General features: G+C 47.5%; 1 protein-coding gene across 24 annotated transcripts in view; it reads left to right on the top strand.

Moving 5' to 3' along the window:
• Window positions 1-20,208, top strand: part of celf2 (cugbp, Elav-like family member 2) — a 119,004-nt gene that overhangs the window by 39,049 nt on the left and 59,747 nt on the right. For 8 of the 24 annotated variants that reach the window (XM_028954666.1, XM_028954668.1, XM_028954677.1 and 5 more), the window contains exon 1: window positions 4,728-6,438. The exons of 2 other annotated variants lie outside the window; for them this stretch is intronic. In XM_028954666.1, the coding sequence (XP_028810499.1) occupies window positions 6,311-6,438 (128 nt within the window). In that variant the 5' untranslated portion in view covers window positions 4,728-6,310. Of the gene's footprint in view, window positions 1-4,726; window positions 6,439-13,215; window positions 13,444-20,208 lie in introns of those variants that run through there. 14 more of the 24 variants (XM_028954679.1, XM_028954674.1, XM_028954676.1 and 11 more) reach the window with 5 other exon arrangements.

The following is a 20,208-nucleotide window of genomic DNA, read 5'->3' on the forward strand; positions in this document are numbered from 1 at the left end:
TCGGTACTTTCATCCCCAGCACACACACACACATGAAACCCACCATATGAAATGATCACATTAGCAGTAAAACATTTATGACGAGCAAGACTAAGCCTGACAAAAATACCCCAGAGCCAGAGACTGGGAGAATGGAATGGCATTTTATTTATCCCTGTTTTCTAAAGAGGCAGAAACAGTGAAGCAGAAGACAACAGTCTCTGCCTATTAGCATTCTAATGAACTGTACGTCCTTTCCTGCGATTTGGGTGGGGGGAGAAAAAATAAATAAAAATCCAGCATGGCTTTGAAGTGCAGCCAGAGTTGAGTCTGCACAATGGCAGCTTCCTCGCCGTCCACTCACAAACAGGCAGGTTTGTGTATATAAATTAATATATTAAGTCTTTAAAAAAATAAAACATTAATTGAACCAAGCAAAGCATTTTCCTCTCACAAACACTCGGGCCCAATGGCTCCTTCTGTGTTTTTTCTCTCGGTTAAGAGATAATTGACAAGCCAGAAGGGCCGTCTCTCTGCACACTCCCCTAATGGAAGGTGACAAATTAATTTCTGTCTGCTAATGTCTGGAAATAGAACATTGCCGGCTTTATAGCAGCTCTGCAGCAAGGTGTATGTGTGTGTGTGTGTGTTTCTCTATGATTGTGTTTGTGTGTGGTACAGGGTGGGTGGATGGAATGACTGGATTAACTGTGTGTGTGTGTGTGTGTGTGTGTGTTTGTAAGGATATATGGGACAAGTTATATCACACACAAAACACATTAATATTATTTCTTCATAAGCATGAGAAAAGACTGCTTCGAGCACTACTGTCATGGTCAGAAGCAGTTTTATAAGATGAATGAAAAGCAGGATTGTTGGAAACCCATCCCCACAATCTAACTTAAGATGGTTAAGAGTAGCCGAGAGGGTAAAATGTTGTCATCATAGTAAAAAAAATAAATCACTTCAGAATTATGAATCAACTCCTTTGTGGATTTGAGTCTGCAGTTGTTCTACAATGTAAAACATAGAGTTCAGAATCAACAGTATAACCTGCAAAATATTAAATCCATGAAATGAAAACTGAAAGATTCAGTGTCTGGGTCTGACATTCTATGCAAATTGGGACACAAGGTCACTTTTCAGTGTTACTTTTCATACACTGTTGAGACTGGACAAGATTTGTGCATAATCTACTGTTGCCATCATTAACTGATTTCTATACTGATTTTTTACTGATTTTCTAGATATAAATATATAAAGAATTTGTGAAATTGAATGAAAGTGCTGAGGCACTTCACCGTAGATCAGACATTCAGGCCAGAGATCGTAAATGCTTGACACAGACCTGAAACCTTGTGTCATGGGGCCTATTTAACCCACTGTGATTGGCTGCGGTTTATTACCTGATTGGTTCAGTGATGTTGTCGGCAGAAGAGTGGGGATACAATCCCCATCATTACCATCATACATTTACATAAAAAGGCCACCCTCAAACAGAGCATGGTAATTTTAGGTATTTCATTCAATCACTATTTATTTATTTATTTGTTTGTTTTCATATTTTGGGCTATATAGTCTGTTTACAAAGACTTGATTAATTCTTTATTACCATCAGATATTGCGAAATCTTGTATCTGATGCAATTTTTATATCCTGCTTTTCTATGCAAACTGCAGTGTCAAGGTTTTTTTATTCTTTTTTCGTCCTTACAGTAAGGAATCTAAATAATTTATCTGTGTTTTGGTACTTTCTCCTGCACTGAGAACGATTCGGGGGGGTTGAATGGGGGTTGAATGGAATATGTGGTGGGCATGTTAATGAATGACTGTTTGGAGAGTGGGAGGGTGATGGACATGTGGAAGACGGGGTCTCAGCTCTTAACAGAGAGTGGACCAGTGCTGCACTGAGCGGAGCTTTGAAGAACACAAGACAAAAAAAACAAAAAGGGGAGAAAAAAAAAACACTGTAATCTGTCTTTTATTTATGACAAGTCATGCTCAGCATAATGCACGCACACACACACATACAAAAGGACCAAATGCATCAGCCCCCTGTCTGCAGCCATATTTTCGTATACGCAGCCTGCTGCCTCACTCTCTCAGACTCCCCATCCTTCTCCATTCAGCCCCTTCCTGTATTTACATTTATATTTACCCAGATTGCAGATGCTTTTATCCAAAGCTCCTCCGGAGCACGGCGCTGGTCAGAATAAAGACAGGAACATGCAGGTTGCTTTGGTGTTAAGGATAAGTGGTACAAGGTGAATGCAGCAGGGTTCAGTGGTCTGCTTCTTTTTTCATGAAGTAAATGTCTGCATTTATTTATTGTTTAATTACTAATCAGCAATACATTTTGAAAAGTGTAAAGATGAATCCTTGAAAATGTTTTTTTTCTAACAATGTATGCTTGAGCTGCATGGACTTGAGCTGCATGCAAGTTATTGTAAATCTTGAACTTTATGGACAGTGCTGCCAGTATTTGACAATAAATGAGAATCTGAAGAGATATTTGTGAGATTATTCTTATTTCCTTAATATTAGCTCTTTACCTTTACGCATTTTAAGCTTTTTTCCTAGTTTAAAACAGCATTTAACACTTATTTCTATCCTCATAAATATCCTTATAAATGCTGCACTTGCTAGATCAAGAGAAAGGATAAAATATCCAAAGTTGCCTCCCCCTCGAACCATTTGAGGGGTCCAGATACACATCACAAGTATTTACCTCACTAATAACCTGTAGGTAATGACTAATAAGGAGGAGCTGTCTATGGTGCTGATATCTTGATAGTTTGACTGTAACAGTCTGGTGGATTTAAGGCATCAATCACAGATTAAGTGCAGACTTTCTCGTACAGAACGCGGTTCTAGGTTATCCTAGGTTTGCTACCCCGTTAAGTCACCGTGGCATTTTTTTTTACATTTCAGGCCACATAGCAGCTAATGTTCACTGACCTTTCTCTGTCAGAGTGTGTTAAAGGACAGGAATCAGAGGGGGAGAGGAAGCGGTTGCTGGAAACATCTTTAACTGGGTCATTACATGGTAAACAGAGTTAAATAAAAATAAAAAAAAGAACCAGGCTGAGGTTGTACTGTTTGTGCAACAGACTATAGCTCTAATTGATGTCATAATAGACCATTTGTCTGAGTGTGTGTTTGTGCACATGTGTGTGTGTGTGCTCATTTTAATGCACTGGGATTGGATTGTGTGCCCATGGTGGTGTCAGCATTTACGTAAGGGTGAAGTGCTCTGTTTTAAATGGCTTCGTGTGTGTTTGTGTGTTTGCGAGTGAGCGTGCTCATCAAGGTGTGTTGAGATGTCCGTCACCCTGTCCCCTCATTTTTATTTTCCTCTTTCTCTCTGTCACCCCCCCCCCCCCCCCCCTTCTTCTTCAATCAGTCGCATTCTCATGCTAATCCAACCTAAAGTGATAATTACCCTCGGCAGACATGGCTAATCGAGCACAGACGTGCCACATTTCTGCCACCGTCTCCCAGGCCTGTCAGTAATAACCTACGGTTCCTGTCCAGACAAAGGAGCCGCTCAGAACCCCTCATGCCCTCCAAAAACGCAAAACCTGCTAACTACCCGACAACCAACGAAGGGGAGCGAGACGCTGCGTGATCACAGGGTGGTTGGACTGGTGGGGGTTTTCAATCAGAGTGGAGAGTTTGGTGAATTAAGAATTGATCCACCATAAATTTGCCTTTTTCCTCATCAAATCTCCCTCGGCGTGCCTACGCGGGGCTTCTTGTTCACAGATGAGCTTCGTCTTGGAAGACTGTCAACTTCCAGGGAGAAAAATTCACTCAGGCACTTGGCAGCAGCAGGCTGACAAGAAGGGGGGTGCGGGAGGTGGTCTGTGGTGGCAGGGGAGGGTGAAAATCCGGAGGCCCGTTGTTCAGCTCAGCGTCACCGACCAGCAGAGGAGATGGCGCTAAGCGAACGAGTGGAGTCGATACGGGAGAGCGAGGGGTGACCTTTTCTCGCGGAAGCTTCTGGATCCTGTCCAGATGGTCAGTGTTTGGTCCGACGTGTCAACAACACGCCAAGACTGTTAAAATCGCTCTGGACCTATTGCACTGGGGGTCATGCCATGCACAGAAATGTAATCACTGTAGAGATACCAAGATACCAAAGAGTCCACACTTTATGACGATTGATTTGCCTCACAACGTGTTTACCGTTTTGTCCATTGCAAGATATTTGCAAGATATTGGACTGCATTATGAAACAGTCCAGTGCCGTCAAAGTTTCTGAAGTGCATCTTGAGGTATTCTGATGAGGTATTCTGTATGGTCACAAGATCCTCGGAATTGTTACAGTGTCTTATGAGATATTACATATTATATATGAGAGACTGTAGCACATTTCAGCTGTTATTAAGCAGACCAGGGGATGCCTCCTAAGTCATTTTGTTTAATGCTGACAGCTTTTTTCACAATGAGTTCCACCTCAGAAAATGTTCGGCCCACAAAGAACCTCATAAAAAAAATAACTGTACTCAACTGCGGATATTAAGAATAGCAGTTTGTAAACCAAAGCTGTAGTATGATATTGTAATCTTTACATTTACATTTACAGCATTTATCAGACGCCATCATCCAGAGCGACTTACAATCAGAAGTTACTGGGACAGTTTCCCTGGAGACACTCAGGGTTAAGTGTCTTGCTCAGGGACACAATGGTAGTAAGTGGGATTTGAACCTGGGTCTTCTGGTTCACAGGCGAGCGTCTTAACCACTAGGCTACTACCACCTTTTTGTCGTATAAACAATTATTTCATAATATATATTGTAAGATATTATACTATATCTTGAGTTATGCCAAAATGCCATCTTTGAGCTCACTGTACTATAATGGAGTACAAAACTTAATTTGTAAAAGCAGCATGTTATTCTACTTCATTTAAAGCAAGCAGCCCAGTGTGTAATGTCATATTCTAAATACGATTTAAATACACCTGACAGTGGAATAGTCATTTAAAAAAAAAGTCTTGTGTGGGTTATATGAAGGTGATCTGTCTTTTTTCCCTTCCAACGAACCATGCTTAATTAGCAAGGAAAGGAAAGAAGAGGAGGCTAACGGGGCCAGAGAGCCTCCAGATCTGTAGCGCGAGTGAGTTTTAATTGGCTCTAAAACCTTTAAAAGTTGCTTAATTTTAATGGGCTTGTCGTGAATAGCAGGTGTTTGTTAAACAAATGGGTCTGCCAATTATGGCGAGTGTTATAAATGATTTTAGCGTTGTCTGTGAGAGCCCCTCACTGCACAGCACTAATGGTGCTGTGCCCTAATCCTGCTTTTCATCAATCAAGATAAAAATGATTCATTTTCAAAGGCCAGGGCCCTCACGTTGCTCCTGGAGCACACACTTGCACACACACACACATTCTGGCGACATTATTAGACAGTATGCAGCTCTACAAGGCATCAGTAACGTTGTGGCCTATGTGAATATATGATGGTGTCACCAATGTGCCAATCAGAAAGACCAATGGATGGGGTACTGGGCATCTCATGAACGCTTGCACGGCAGTGTACCCGACGGCCGGAGTCCGGGTTGTGTATGTACACAATATCAGGCCCATGTTGCCCATGCGGCTCCGCACCGAGCCCGTCCCAAAACACACACGACTACCCTGGTAGCCATTGTCTTCCACTCTGTGTGACATGCCTTTAACAAAGAGACTCCAGCTCTGTCTGAGGGAGCATGGGTGTGTGTCGAGACTGGCAGTGACCGGGTAAGCATGGGGTGCCACGGGCACAGTCTGGCATTCGTGCTTGGCAGGGCTAACCAATTGAGAAAGGGGGAAAGATTAACTGTTGTATGTATTTGTGTTCGTGTAGTTGCTCCAGAATAGAACAATCTAGGTTCGTGGGTAGATTATTCTATTTTTGTTCATTAGCGGTGGGCAGACATGAATGATAGGCTTTACAGAATTATTTTAATTAGGTCCTCACAAGGATGTACAACCAAGAGCATGTGTGTGCATGAGAGCGAGAGAGCGAGAGAGACAGGAACAGAAAGAGAGAGAGAGAGAGAGAGTCCGTGCTGGGTTAGTCTCCGGACCACAACAACATGAGCTGTCAGGGGAGATTATCTCAACCCAGTGAGTCAGGGACAGAGAGAGAGGGAGAGTGGCCCCTCCAAGAGTGGGAGGGTGAGTGAGTGAGTGAGAGAGAGAGAGAGAGAGAGAGAGGTGGGTGAGTGGGTTGGTTAGTGTGGGTGTGTTGCAGACGGAAAGAGAGAGAGAGAGAGGCAGAGACCGCGAGCGTGGAAAAGGGCCGGCGGGACACGGCAGAGCAGAGAACCGTCAGTGGAAGCCCGATGCTGGAGAACTCTTCGCCGGAGCTGGGCTTTGTGCACAGTGTGTGTGTCAACAGCATGCGCTGCCTCCCCACGCCCAACACACACTCCAGCATCACCCCCATGAGGAGCGAGGAGCTACTGCTGAGGTAATGTCGGCCCTGTGGCCAACACGCACACTTGCACACACCGTCTGGTAGATAACGGCGAGTCGGTCTGTGCGGGGCGATTTCAGCGACTTGTTCGGATCAAAAACTGGTTTAGTGGGGATTGATAGTATCTGGTTTTGGGCCATGTATGTGCGTGTGTGTGTGTGTGTGTGTGTGTGTGTGTGTGTGTGTAGCTGCACCACTGAGCCCCTCCTGCTCTTGCCAGCCCTCATCCATCCAACCGTAAAAATTCACAGCTCGTATCTTTTTTCTTGCTCTCAAAACCCACACATACTGTACTCGGCTCTTCCTAAAAACACAGTTCGCTGCTGCATGTAGCACGTGTGTGTGTGTGTGCGCGCATAAAGTCTTTGTGCGCCAGTGCGTTTGGCCAAACGCAGGGGCGTCACGCCGGTTCCTTCTGCTCTGTGCGTTTCACTGTAACCCACGGTTGGGGTGTGTGTGTCCGTCCCACCATTAGGAAGATGTCTGCTTTGTTTGTTTGGCTCTCGGACGAGATTGGGTGGGTGGGTAGGCAGGAGCGGAGGAGAGAGAGAGAGAGAGAGAGAGAGAGAGAGAGGTGGGGAGGGGGGGTACAGAGTCCCTCTCCCCAACAATGGGACAGCGGAACAATGGGGCTGTCAGACACTTCACAGCTTGTTCTCTCTTCCTCACCTCCCCTCCTCTTCCTCGCTCTCTCCCTACCCATTTTTTAATGATAACGGGGCGTGCCCATCAGTGTTGCTCTTCTCAGAATGGGACTTTTTACCCCTTATTCTAAGAGTGTGTTTGTGTGTGTGTGTTTTGTGAGTGAGAACAGGGTAATGTTCCTTAGCATATTCCATATGAGAGGAATTGCTGTTGATTTAATCCGGAGGTTGATGGAGGTTTTCTCCAGAGTCCGTTGGGCCAGTAAATGGTCTATAAAATAGCCCCCAATAGCCTCTGAGGCAACCCACTGATACGCACACACACACACACACACACACACACTAATAAACATTCTGTTGAATGAATGTGTGGCTGTAATATGATTGCGCGTGGAGTAAATGAGTGATGTTAGGGATGTCGGTGGGTGTAATAGCGGCGGCGTACGAGTTTATCGGGTTCTCAACCAGACATGCTGGAGCAGTAAATTGCGTTGCGTTACCGAGGACCCCGTTTTATCTGTGTGTGTGTGTTTATGTTTGTGTGTGTGTGTATGTGTGCATGTGTGAGTGCAGGTGGGCATTTCAATGACAAATGATCGGGGTCTTGGTGTCATTCTATTAATACTTTCAGTAGGGTTTGAGAGTGAGGTGTACACATGTGTGAGGTGTGTGTGTGTGTATGGATCTTCCATTTTGATGTGACAATATTCTCCAGCTGTCTGTGTGTATCATTGATCTGTAAACGTGTATGTGTGTCTGTGTGCGCTTTTTGACAGTATTTCCCTGAATGTTTTGATGTTGTGTGTGTGTGTGTGTGTCCTGAGCCTCAGACTCCAGACTCAGGGCTTCTGCCACATTTACAACTCAGGCTTTGTAGTGTGTGATAAGCGGCTTGGATGGAACGGTGGAGTTTATATGAGGGTGATGTGTGTGCCTGTGGTATGTGGGCAGTTATGTGCATGTGTTTTTCTTGTGGGATGTGTGAGTGTGTGTGTGTTTGCGTGTGTGTGTATGTGTGTGTGAGTGGCCCACAAGGCTTATCTTTTCTCTTGATGGAAGCAGTCCTTACACATACATACACACACACACACACTCTACAGTCACTTACACAATGACATACACAGCTTTTGTGTATGTTACTTCTCTCTGGCTTGAATCCAAATGACTAGTCCAGATTTTGGTAAAAACAGGCCCGAGAGGATCAGTGGTGTGTGTGTGTGTACCTGTGTGTGTGTGTGTTGGACGAACACTACTGGCTTCAAATGAAAATAAATGAGAGGCAGTGGCCACCCTTCCCTTTATCCTAACCTAATGAGGAGGGAGGGGAGAGAAAGAAAATCCTGAAATCCTGAAAAAGAGTCCCCCTCCGCCTCCTGCTCCCAAATTACACACACACACAGACACACACGCACACCACCGACCCCCAGCGCTGCCGAGCACCATCCAATTACACTCATTACAGCACAGGTAAAGCCCTCCGGGTGTCTGGGACCAAGGAGCAAAACAGCAAATAAGTTTCACTTATCCAACCCTGTGAGGATGATATTCATTTCTCTCCATCTTGTCTTGGAGGAAGTAATCAGTGCAGGCCAACCTAATAATGTGTGTGTATGTGTGAGTGTGTGTGCAGACTTATATTCAATATGAGAACTCTGTAATACCAGTGTGATTATACTGGTTATTTCTGTTGTAATGAGAATATAACTGTCATACAAGGAATAAGTTAGTAAGTTGTATTCATTTATTTATAGAGAGCGTTTATACAGTGAAAATGTGTTATTCCTACTGTAATGTCAGTTTGATGGATTCTTGTGGAACTCTTATTTCTTAAAGTTGTTTCAACAAATAGATGAACAGTGAGAATAGATAATGGATGGATAAACACTCCTAGAGACCTCAGTGGGACCTATTTTAACTTCACATTTCCTGTGCGCTCTCACCAACCCATCAACCGAACTAGCAAACCCCCAAAAGGTAACCTCCTTGTTCAGTTCATCTCTAGTAGGCAGGCACGTATAAATTATGATCCAATGACACTTCTTGGTTCCTTTTTCCATTTCCAGTGGTGGGCAAACATGATTAAATTTAATTCAGTCACTTTCAGTCAATGTGAAAGAATCTAGTATATTCAACATTCTCAATAATCAACTGAAATGTACTTGACTAGAAAAAATTATTTTTGGTAATTCAAAGTCCCCCTGTTTCCATTTTTCACAGCATATGCATACATATAGAAAATAAACCAAAATTGAAATAAAAGTGCTTACCACAATATAGGCCCTGGCTAAACCCATCCATTTTTATTTTGCCACTTTTAAATGTGAAGTAGAGCACATAATAAACATCACATACAGCACACCATATGAGATTAAATGTGACATTGTAGGGGTGTGGGGTGAATGTGTGTGTGTGTGTGTGTGTGGAGGGGCGGGGGTCTGGGGGTTATATGCTACAGAGAACAAAGGGCACACAGAACAAGGCCCACCTGACAGAGGCCAACAATGAGAAGTGGGAGTTTGGACCATCACAAGACCCCAATATACCCCAGTATGTGTACATTGTGTGTTATATTTTCCAAAAGTTGTAAAAGCATTACGCTGTTGTGCATTGTATTGATTTATTGTATGTTGTTCCTTGTTATTATGCAGTCATTATTCAATAGTGTGGGTGTGTGTTTGCATATCCTGGTATCTGGTGTATAAGATAGCACCCTCACCATGTCCTCAGTTTTGCATATGGGTATAAGAACCGCTCCATGGACAACCATGATCTTTTTTTTTTTTCTGGAGATTAGTGCCCTTGTAAACATTTACGGGTTGGTGTGTGGTCCATCTGTTGGTGTGTGTTCGTGTGTGTTTAGAGAACACACAGGTACCTCATAGGACAGAGTTTGACAAGATGGGGACAATGTTATCATGAACGACGCTGTTTTAGAAATAGATCCAGATCTATTTAGGAATAGATCCATAATCCGTGGAGATCCATGTGTGTTTGGAGCTTGGTGCCCATAGCCGTAGCGAGTCTGCACTTCATTTAGTTGAAGTGTTTAGTGTTTATGCTGTCAGCTCTGTGTGTCCGTGTGTGAGAAAGAGACAGAGAGACAGAGAGAGAGAGAGAGAGAATGTTTCTCATCGATGAACACACTGTTCTCCCACCAGTCTAGACAGGAGAGTGGGCTGGAGTGAGAGGGAGGGATGTGCTTCTATAATGTATATTTACCTACGTCTCTCAAACTGGTGCATGCATGCATGCATGCTTATGTACGTATCCAAAAAGTGCGTGAGTTAGATTATGTTTTTTGTCTCAGTCCCTCTCCCATGTCCAGTTTACATCAAACACATCTGTGTGCATGGCTGCATAATTCATGAACATATTAAATATTGAGTGGCTGAAACAGATGCCTCCTTGCATGTGTGTGTGTGTGTGTGTGTGTGTTATTGGCTCTGGCTTTTGCAGGGACGTGAGAGCCGAGTCTCACTCTCCCTTTATGAGAGGAGCAGCGTCCTCGCCTCGGTCCCCGCTCCTGCCGTTTGAACTCCACCGTCGGGGCGCGGCCGTGATTCCGGCGCATTCTCCCTCTCCCCCATCCTCTCATTCTCTCCTCCTACCTGCTCGATCGATACACGTTAGGAGGCAGCTGAGCCCCTCTCTCCGAGCCGCGGTGGGGGTGAAGGGAGGCCGCTTCGCCAACAGCGACTTCACAGAGAACATTCTGCCCCCGGGAACGAAAAAAAAAAAAAAAACACACATAACAATAACAAGAGGGAGGTCAGGCTGACCTTTCACCCTCCCGGAGAGATGGAGCGATGAGGCAGGGAGCGGGAAGGAGGGCTGCAGGGCTGGAGCGGGAGAGAACGCCGCTGACCTGTTGGACCCGTTATCCGCGGGATTTATTTATCTGCGGGGTTATTATGTGGGCTCCGAGATAAAAGGTGGATCGTTTCCGCAGGGCCTTATCGCTGAAGTTTGTCAACAGTCATGAAAAAAATAGATCTCTCACCATGTTTAACGTGTACGTCTCTATCTCTGCCTCTGTGTGTGTGTGTGTGTGTGTGTGTGTGTATATATATATGCGTGTATTTCGTGCAGCAGTGGCCTAATTGAAATGGAGTGTTTTTCTGTTGATGTTGGTTCTCTGCGTTCGCTACTGGCGCACAAACACTCATCCGAGAAGGATTTGCTGAGTGTGAAAACAAACCACCGCTAATGGTGATAGGTTTAATTCCACAGTCCATAACCCTACTGCACACACACACACACACACACACACACACACTTGCCAACTCACAATCACCTATCTGTGGAGATTCGAGGTGGAACCGTTGCACTGGCTTTGTGCTAATAAGAGCCATAATCAGCTGTAAATAAATACCGTGTGTCTGTGTCTGAGAGGGAGGCAATGGCCCCAAATGCTCAGCCTGCATTGTTCATATCTCAAGGATTGTTAGATAAATTGAGAATTGTATTCATTTAGTCGTCATGACAGCAGAGGTGTATTTTTTCATGCATACCACATAAAGCAACTGATGAAAGATGTTTATATAATCATATCAACATGTTAACGTAATGTATTGGTGTCACACTGGTTTGACATGGCATGGAAGGAGATCTGGAACAATGGCAGGACATGGCGAGGATGACCAATTGTCAGGATCCAGTCAGGATTCAGAAGAAGGGGCAACTCCGGACCTGGAGTAGCCCCTTCTTCCAGATCTTGACGAGATCCTGGCAATTGGCTATATAAAAGACATGAAATACTGTTGATTTGTATATATTTTATTACTGTCAAGTGCTATTTAGTCATTTTGTCTGGTTCTCTTATTGAGTTGAATGTTAATTGTCTGAGTGCTGAGACACCATTGGACAAATACAAAGAACACACAACCCAAACACTCTCTGTCCCCTCAGTTGTATCAGTCCAGAATGTAGACGGATTTAGGCAGGTGTGTGAAATCTGTAAAATATCCTGCCACTGCTGTACTCAGCTGTATGCTAAGGCTGAGCAATACAGTAATAAATCATTATTTTTTATTATATGAATATCTAGATTGCATCCTAAAATGTATTTTTTGCATAAGTCACCGTGACTATCGATATTTTTGTCCTCTTTCCACGAACACCTGAGACAGATGCTGTCTGAATAAATCTGCACATTTATTTCAGTAATTATGATCATTTTTTTTAATTACTGGGAGGTTGGATTGTGACCGTTGCATTTAATATACGGTATAAGAAAAAATGTAATTAGGTAAGGAACTGTGCGATCTTCATCAATTACCTTTGTTACTAGTATTGAAAGGCATGTGAATCATTTGATTAATCATTTAATCAAATTATTAATATATATATAATGGTTCAAATGGTTTAGGGTGGTAGTAGCCTAGTGGGTAACGCAATCGCCTGTGAACCAGAAGACCCAGGTTCAAATCCCACTTACTACCATTGTGTCCCAGAGCAAGACACTTAACCCTAAGTTGCTCCAGGGGGGACTGACCCTGTAACTACTGACTGTAAGTCGCTCTGGATAAGGGCATCTGATAAATGCTCTAAATGTAAATGTAAATGTTTCGGTTCTCTCCTCTGTCAATCATCAGTTAAGGGGCCTAGCGGTTAAGGAAGCGGCCTTGTAAACAGAAGGTTGCTGGTTCGAATCCCGGTCCGCCAAGGTGCCACCGAGGTGCCTCTGGCCAAAGCACCGTCCCGACACGCTGCTCTCCGGGCACCTGTCATGGCTGCCCACTGCTCACCAAGGGTGATGGGTTAAATGCAGAGAAGCAATTTCCTTCGTGATTAATAAAGTATTACAAAAATAATAATAATGATTTTGCCATTTGGCTGGCCTGGTTGGCCTGCCATTTGGTGACAACCGTGTGAATGGATTAAAGCGACAGACAGACAGACAGGTGCAGGGGATGCAACGGTTAAAGCCTCGCCGCAGAGCGCGCACGCACGCACGCACGCACGCGCGCGCGCCACGCCTTCTCCGCTCACGGCGCGCGATAACGCGTCCGGCAGAAGCTGTCTCCCTCCAGAGCGGCCGAGGTTTCGGGAAGGAATTGCCAGGAGGGGAGGGGAGGGGGAAAGGGAGAGAGAGAGAGAGAGAGAAAAAAAAGGGGGGGAGGGAAGGGAAGAGGAAGGAGAGAAATAAGACGCGGAGAATGTGAGAGGCGACCCCGCACCTGTCCCCCTCCGTCTCGGCGCGCCGCGCCGCGCCGCTCCGCGCCTCGGCTCGCTGTTTCACGGGGAGACGACTCGAGTCAGCAGGGGCCACCGGGAACATGACTTCGCCGTACGGACTGGATTTCCTGCCCGACATGAGGGTCGAGGGCCGGCTGTTGGTGTCGGGAGAGCGTATGTGAGTTGGGATTCCTTGATTCCGACGGTAGATGACGGAGTGGTTTTCACTGCTGTTGTTTGGCGCGCATTGAGTGTGTGTGTGTGTGTGTGTGTGTGTGTGTGTGTGTGTGTTTCTTTTCTCATTAACTGATTCTGACCGATCAGTGCGGAGAACTTTCGCCCCCCATCGGGGTCGCAGAGTCGGGACAGGGGGGATCGGCAGCGCCGCTTCGCTGCGGCGTTCCCTCCTGTCCCAGATCCGCGCTCTGACGCAGCGAAAGCGTATTTATAACGCCGCGATGAATAATGCACGACTTTTGGATGTAGGTCGGGCATTACATTTTCTGCCTTATGTTCAAATCAATTCCAGCGCGCGAGCGACGTTGCCAGATCTCGTCGTACATATTACACCGAAACTCAAAACGAAACACAACCCAAAAGGATGCGGCCCAGGCCACATCTCTGGCAACACTGTGTCAGGTTCTGAATAGATTTTTTTTTTAAGTTTTCTTTTCGAATCTCGACAGATGCGACAGACACGTGTCCAAAACGGGTCAATTTGGCGTGAGACCGTGGCAACCCCCCGCGTGCACTTTTACGGCGGCGCGCATGAGTCAGGCGGAGCACGTGACCCGAGCACAGAGCCGCGCTTTGACAGCGCACATTAACACATGATCCTCTCTCTCTCTCTCTCTCTCTCTCTCTCTCGCTGTCCTTTTATTCTATTTGATTTGCAACGTTGTGTGTGTGTGTGTGTGTGTGTGTGTGTGTGTGCAAATCTGATTACGGGGAATGCGCGCGCGAGGCGCTTAATTCACTTAAGTGGAGACAAAGAGCGACTTTCACTTCCGTTTTAATGGCCGCGTCGGGAAAGGCCCGTTTAGAGCCGCTCTGTGTTTTTATCGTCTCTCTCTCTCTCTCTCTCTCTCTCTCCCTGGTTCTGTGCATCTCTTGTGCCCCTCTAGCTTCACCCCTCTCAGAGTCACGTGTTCTTTTCACCCCAGGCGTGGCACCACAGCGGCCAAACGCGACACGACATCCCCCCTGTGGGTGCTGCCAGGGTGCTGCTTCGCTGGGTATTTTGCAGGTCGTCAGCAGCGAGGCCTGTTGTCTCCCGTCTTGCCTGGTCACCCCTGGCCACAAGTTCTTCGCACCTCGGAGGGAAACAGTTATCTTACACTTGTCACTGCAGGCACATACACACACACACACACACACACACACACAACTCCAAGTAAAACAGATTATACATACACAGCTGACTCAGAAGTCACATAGAAAAAACATACATTATCCCTGTGAACGAAATGTGTCCTCTGCGTTTAACCATCCCCCTTGGTGAGCAGTGGGCAGCCATGACAGGCGCCCGGTGAGCATCGTGTGGGGACGGTGCTTTGCTCGGTGGTGGGTCGGGGAAGCTTCCTCTGCCACTATACAGTATACAGTATAGGAGCGAATCTGCGTGCTGCGTGCAGCCGTGAGAATCAGGCATCATCATAAACGGCAGCGCTTGCGTCGTGCAATAAAGTCTACGCAGTGTACCGTGCTGCAGTGTGCACTAAATTTGCTGGCAGTGGGGCGAAACGCGCACTGACGGGCAGCCCGGAGACCATTCCAGGCTCTTCTTCACCTGCCCATTTGCTGCTAAGCCCTGAAAATGAAAGATTTGAAGTGGTCGTTGCTGTTGTCTTGCAGCATCCCTGCCGTTTGTTTAATGGACGGGGCTGCGGCGGTTTTGTTGAGTTGTTGCAACAGCAACATGTGCTTTGCTAGCCGGTGTTATCAGTGTGTGTGTGTGTGTGTGTGTGTGGTAACAGCATGAGAGACTGTTGATTGATTAATATGGGGGATCATTAAATATTCACCGTACACCGTTCACATGTGATACACAGCAGCACCGCACACAGTGCACACAGTGAAATTTGTCCTCTGCATTTAACCCATCACCCTGAGTGAACAGTGGGCAGCCATGACAGGCGCCCGGGGAGCAGTGCGTGGGGACGGTGCTTTGCTCAGTGGCACCTTGGCGGATCAGGATTCGAACCGGCAACCTTCTGATTACGGGGCCGCTTCCTTAACCGCTCGGCCACCACTGCCCCAGCTAGGCCGCCACTGTCACGGTGTGTGTGTGTGTGTGTGTGCACGCGCTGTAATAAGACGTACTCCCTTCTTTGACCCCGTGCTACAGCTGGCTCGTTGCCGCAGTGATGGATTGGGGGGTGAAAGCGGGAAGTGGGAGGGGAGTGTTTTTGAAGAGAGACACCCGTTCATCAGCCCGTGGGTACAACTGCCCTCTAAAGGCCCTGAGAGCGTCACTCACACTGACACACACACACACACACGCCCACTCGTTTTTACCAAGCGTGTTCTTGTGTGTGTGTGTGTGTGTGTGTGTGTGTGTGAGCAGGCTACAACTTTATCTCGGCAAGGAACAGATGGGCGGGCTGTCACCGGGGCCAAAACGATGCTGTCGTGGTAACACAGATATTACTCGGGCGCTCCATCGGTCGCTCCTGTCGCCCAGCACACCCATCTCTCTGCCGGATCCTCCGGGAAGAGCGCCGTTCATCATCCCCCCGTTAAACCGTGACCGCGGTGGGGAATTTACGAGCGCCGGGGGACCGCGCATTCTCCCTCTACCTCCTCATCCCGCCGTCACTCTCGGCCCGGCTCGACCAGCTCCGGCGTCCGGCGCGGGTTGCGCAACTCTCCCGTCTGCCCATCCTCCTCCTCCCGCCGCCGCCCTCTCTCCTTTCTTCTCCATCACGCCGTCGCCCACGACGCCGCGTCAGCGCCGCTATACAGACACGCGCCGCTTTTTGCCGAGTCTAAAGAACGCTTCTCCCTGCGTCCTTGAGGCTGTGAAGGCGCACGCTCACACAGCAGATCAGCGGGCCGGGATTTTTAGCCCGGCATTGTTGTTCTGGCTCCGTTCTCCCGCCTGCCTCTCCTCCTCCTCGGTGTGCGATGGGCGAGATGGGCGAGCGAGAAAGAGAGAGAGAGAGAGAGAGACGGAGGCATCTGTCCCGTATTTAAGATCTTCATCTGCATTTGCTCGCACCTGGCAGAATGACTCCGTCCCTCCTCCCCAACGCTACGCCTTCCTCCGATCAGACCCCTCTTCCTCTCCGTCCCTCAGATCCCCCTTTACCTGCCACGTCTCTTCCTCTCTCTCGCTGGGTTAAATGGTTTAGTGCGATGAGCGCCGCTCTTCAGAAAGAGAGCTCATTATTTGGTGCCAGAGGCAGAGGGATGGAGGATTATAGGAGACGTTTGAGAGGGACTTATTTCAGCTTGCGCACACACACACACACACACACACACACACACACACAGAGTGATTACAGGGTAAAGTAAAGGCGCTTTGCCGGAAGAAATAGCCTGACAGGCATCTGTGGCCTGGTGTCACTCAGTCACACACTCAGTAATCCGCGCTATTTTCCCCGTGTGCGGCCACGTTCGCCACATTTTGGTAAATCTTGACAAACGCACGCACAAATAATTCACGGCGGAGAGGAAGTTGGACGCCTGCCTCCTGTTTGATCATCTGCGTGCGCGTTTGTGCGCTCGATCGTAATCACCGGGCAGCGGGCGTCAAGCCCTCTCTACCCCCCCTTCCGGCCGCACGCCCCGTTTCATAACGCCCAATTACAACGGTTACCCCCCCCCCCACCAGTCCCGCCGGGGCTGCGGGAGCCCCGTCCAGGGTGAAGAGAGAGCGGGCGGCTCCGGGGCTCGGCCCTGTGGACAGCCTTCATGCTGCCGCCTCTCAAATGCCCAGCCGAGCGCACCAGTCCATGGCAAAGCTCCCAACGCTTAACGCCGTCTCCCTTCACCGCTCTCCTGCTCCTCCTCCTCTCTCCTTCCTCATCCCCCCGCTCCTTCCGTCTTGGCTCTCGGCGGAAACTAGGCCATGTTCGTAAAGCAGAAGGGGTTTTTGGAGAGGGGGGTTGCTGTCATGGCACCCTGTGAAACGTGTTCAGGGTTGGAATAATAAAAAGCGGGCCTCACCTCTCGTCCCCTGTTCCTGACAGGCCTAAACATGTTATCAGTCCCAAGGAATTAATGTGCTCACTGTATTAATATGATTTATGATGTCGTTTCCAAAAATAAAGGTTAATTGGCCCTGTAGGACTGCACAATATGCATAATTATAGCTCACTATATTTATCACTATAATGTTCATAGCCGAAATCCAAAATCCATAAAATATAGACGGACATGATATGAGGCATCAGGATCAATCCGTCATGTAATATATCTTTTTCCATTTCTCAAAAGGGTGAGAAAAAAGTATGTATTTGTCTCTTTTTTTTTGGTCAAACAGATTAACTCACACCGTTGGACATTTAATTTAAAGAGATAAATAATTTTACACGTATTAGGTAATTTTATGTGTGTGTGTGTGTGTGTGTGTGTGTGTGTGTGCGCACATACATGCAATCACTGGGGACTTTTAGACAACGGCCTTATGTTGGTTTTACAGTTATATTTAACTTTTATATTGGATGATCTACTGCAACCTCCGAGGCGCTCCAATTCAGTTTAAGAAGAGATGTGGACGTGTGTGAGGGCGTGTGTGTGTGCGCGAGTGTGTGTGTTGTTCTCTATACTTACCCTGAGGGAGTGTGTGCAGTCATAATGTTGATCCAATCTACTCCTGAAACAAACACTCGTATTCTCTCTTACACACACGCACACACACACGCCCGTTTCTGACCGCTGACCCTAGAGAGAATCTCTCCACCGATCCATGCATTTATCCGTCCATTCCTTTACGCATTCACGCGTTCACTCGAAAAGCCCCTGTCCCGAGCCCGTAGAGCCTCGAGGCTTAAGCAGGGGAGGTGGAAAAGTGATCGAATGGAGGAGGCCGGGGGGGGAGAAAAACCACGAATATGACATCCATAGATTTACTCTTTTCACCTCTCCAGACTCATCCGTGTTTTATTGCGTCGTCCCCCCCCCCCCCCCCCCCCGTTATTGCGTATTCCCACTCTGCCTTTTGGGCCTCGGCCCGACACCGTATTCCATTCTGCTGTTGTGGAGAAGGACAAAATGAGGGGATAAAGAGGTGGGAAGAGAGCGAGCAAGAGAGCGAGCAAGGGGGAGACAAAAGGGAACGAAAGGTGTTCAAAAGGGGGAGAGGAGACAGACAGACCCTCCGAATAGCAAGTTTAAAGAAACGTCATTTTTCAGCGCTGACAAAGACACACACACACATGCAGAGAGTGACCGCGGCGTGAATAAAACCCCTTCGGCCTTTCAGCTTTTAAACTGCAGATTGCCTCCATTGTTTCGTCGCACAGCGGACGAATGCCGGCTCGATGCGAGCCCTCGGTAGCCAATCAGTGCATGGCGAGCCCCTCCACCGCGCACGCTCTCACACACACGCGGGGACGAAATGGATTTGTGTTTGAAAGGCATTTGTGTTTGAAAGACACTCTCATTCACGTGTGTAGCAGTGTGAAGCGGCTGGCCCGTGCGCGGCGGCGGCGCCGAGCGGCGTAATTTGCACCCGCGATGCAGAGACATGTGTGATCTTTTCAGCCATTGATTCCCGCCGCCGTCGAGCCTTTTTAACACGCGTCGCACCGCGGCGGAGGGAGAAGCGGCGCTCTACCGCCGCGAAACGGAGACGTCTGGTCCACGTTGAGGCTTAGAGGCGCGGCGTGAAATGATGTCACGGGTCTGGGGGTCTTGAACGTGTAGAGACGGCCTTCTCGGGTCTCTCTCACACCGCTAGACGCCCTCAAACACGCACAAGGGGCGCATGCACATTTTCGACCCCTCACACCCCTCTTCCTAGATTGCAACCCTTGTGAAAGTGAAGTGATTGTCACATGTGATACACAGCAGCAGAGCCCACAGTGCACACAGTGAAATTTGTCCTCTGCATTTAACCCATCACCCTGAGTGAGCAGTGGGCAGCCGTGACAGGCGCCCGGGGAGCAGTGTGTGGGGACGGTGCTTTGCTCAGTGGCACCTCAGTGGTACCTTGGCAGATCTGAATTCGAACCGGCAACCTTCTGATGACGGGGCTGCTTCCTTAACCACTAGGCCACCACTGCCCACTCAGAGAGTTATTTGTTTTGGTTTTTGAGTTGTAGAGCGAATGGTTTTCTCTTTCACACACACACACAGCCTGTCCCTTTCCCCCTACCAGTGTTTTTCCATTACCAAGTGAGCGTGAAATGCGGCAGAAGTTCGGCGTGAGTACTTTTTTCACCCTTTTTGCGAAAGGCCAATCAATGGCCCGGAGTGTGTTCCAGAGCGCGTTCGGCGCGGCGAGCGGAACATTGCCCTGGTTTTGTTGTCGACATCGACTTCCTGCCCCACGCTGCCACCAACCAGTGATATCCCACTGCAGGTCAATACTGACACACAACACACAGGCACACACTCCAGCACGTCGAGCACAAAAATAAATTCCGGCCACGGAATTCTCGCCACGCCACTCACCATGTAGGGTTATGAGACCAACCAGCGGCAGTGGCCCGTTCTTGAAAACGAACTTGCATTTGAGTCACTTTGATCAGCATGTTTGCATTGTGTAAACTGTGCTTAGAAACCGTGTTGTAGTCACTAATTCTACACAAAGTGTCGCTACTGATTTCTAATAATCAGTTGGACTACATAGCTCGGGAGATTAGCTGGACAATCAATGTTACTGTTATATGCTCTCTGTGTGAGAGTTTATTTATTCTGTTGAAGAAATTATTGGAGGACTGAGCTGACATTTTTGCATTAATGGAAAATTTCTCAAGATGTAATAAGCCGGTAG

Source organism: Denticeps clupeoides, chromosome 15 (genome assembly GCF_900700375.1).
Source record: "Denticeps clupeoides chromosome 15, fDenClu1.1, whole genome shotgun sequence".
Classification (NCBI taxonomy): Eukaryota; Metazoa; Chordata; class Actinopteri; order Clupeiformes; family Denticipitidae; genus Denticeps; species Denticeps clupeoides.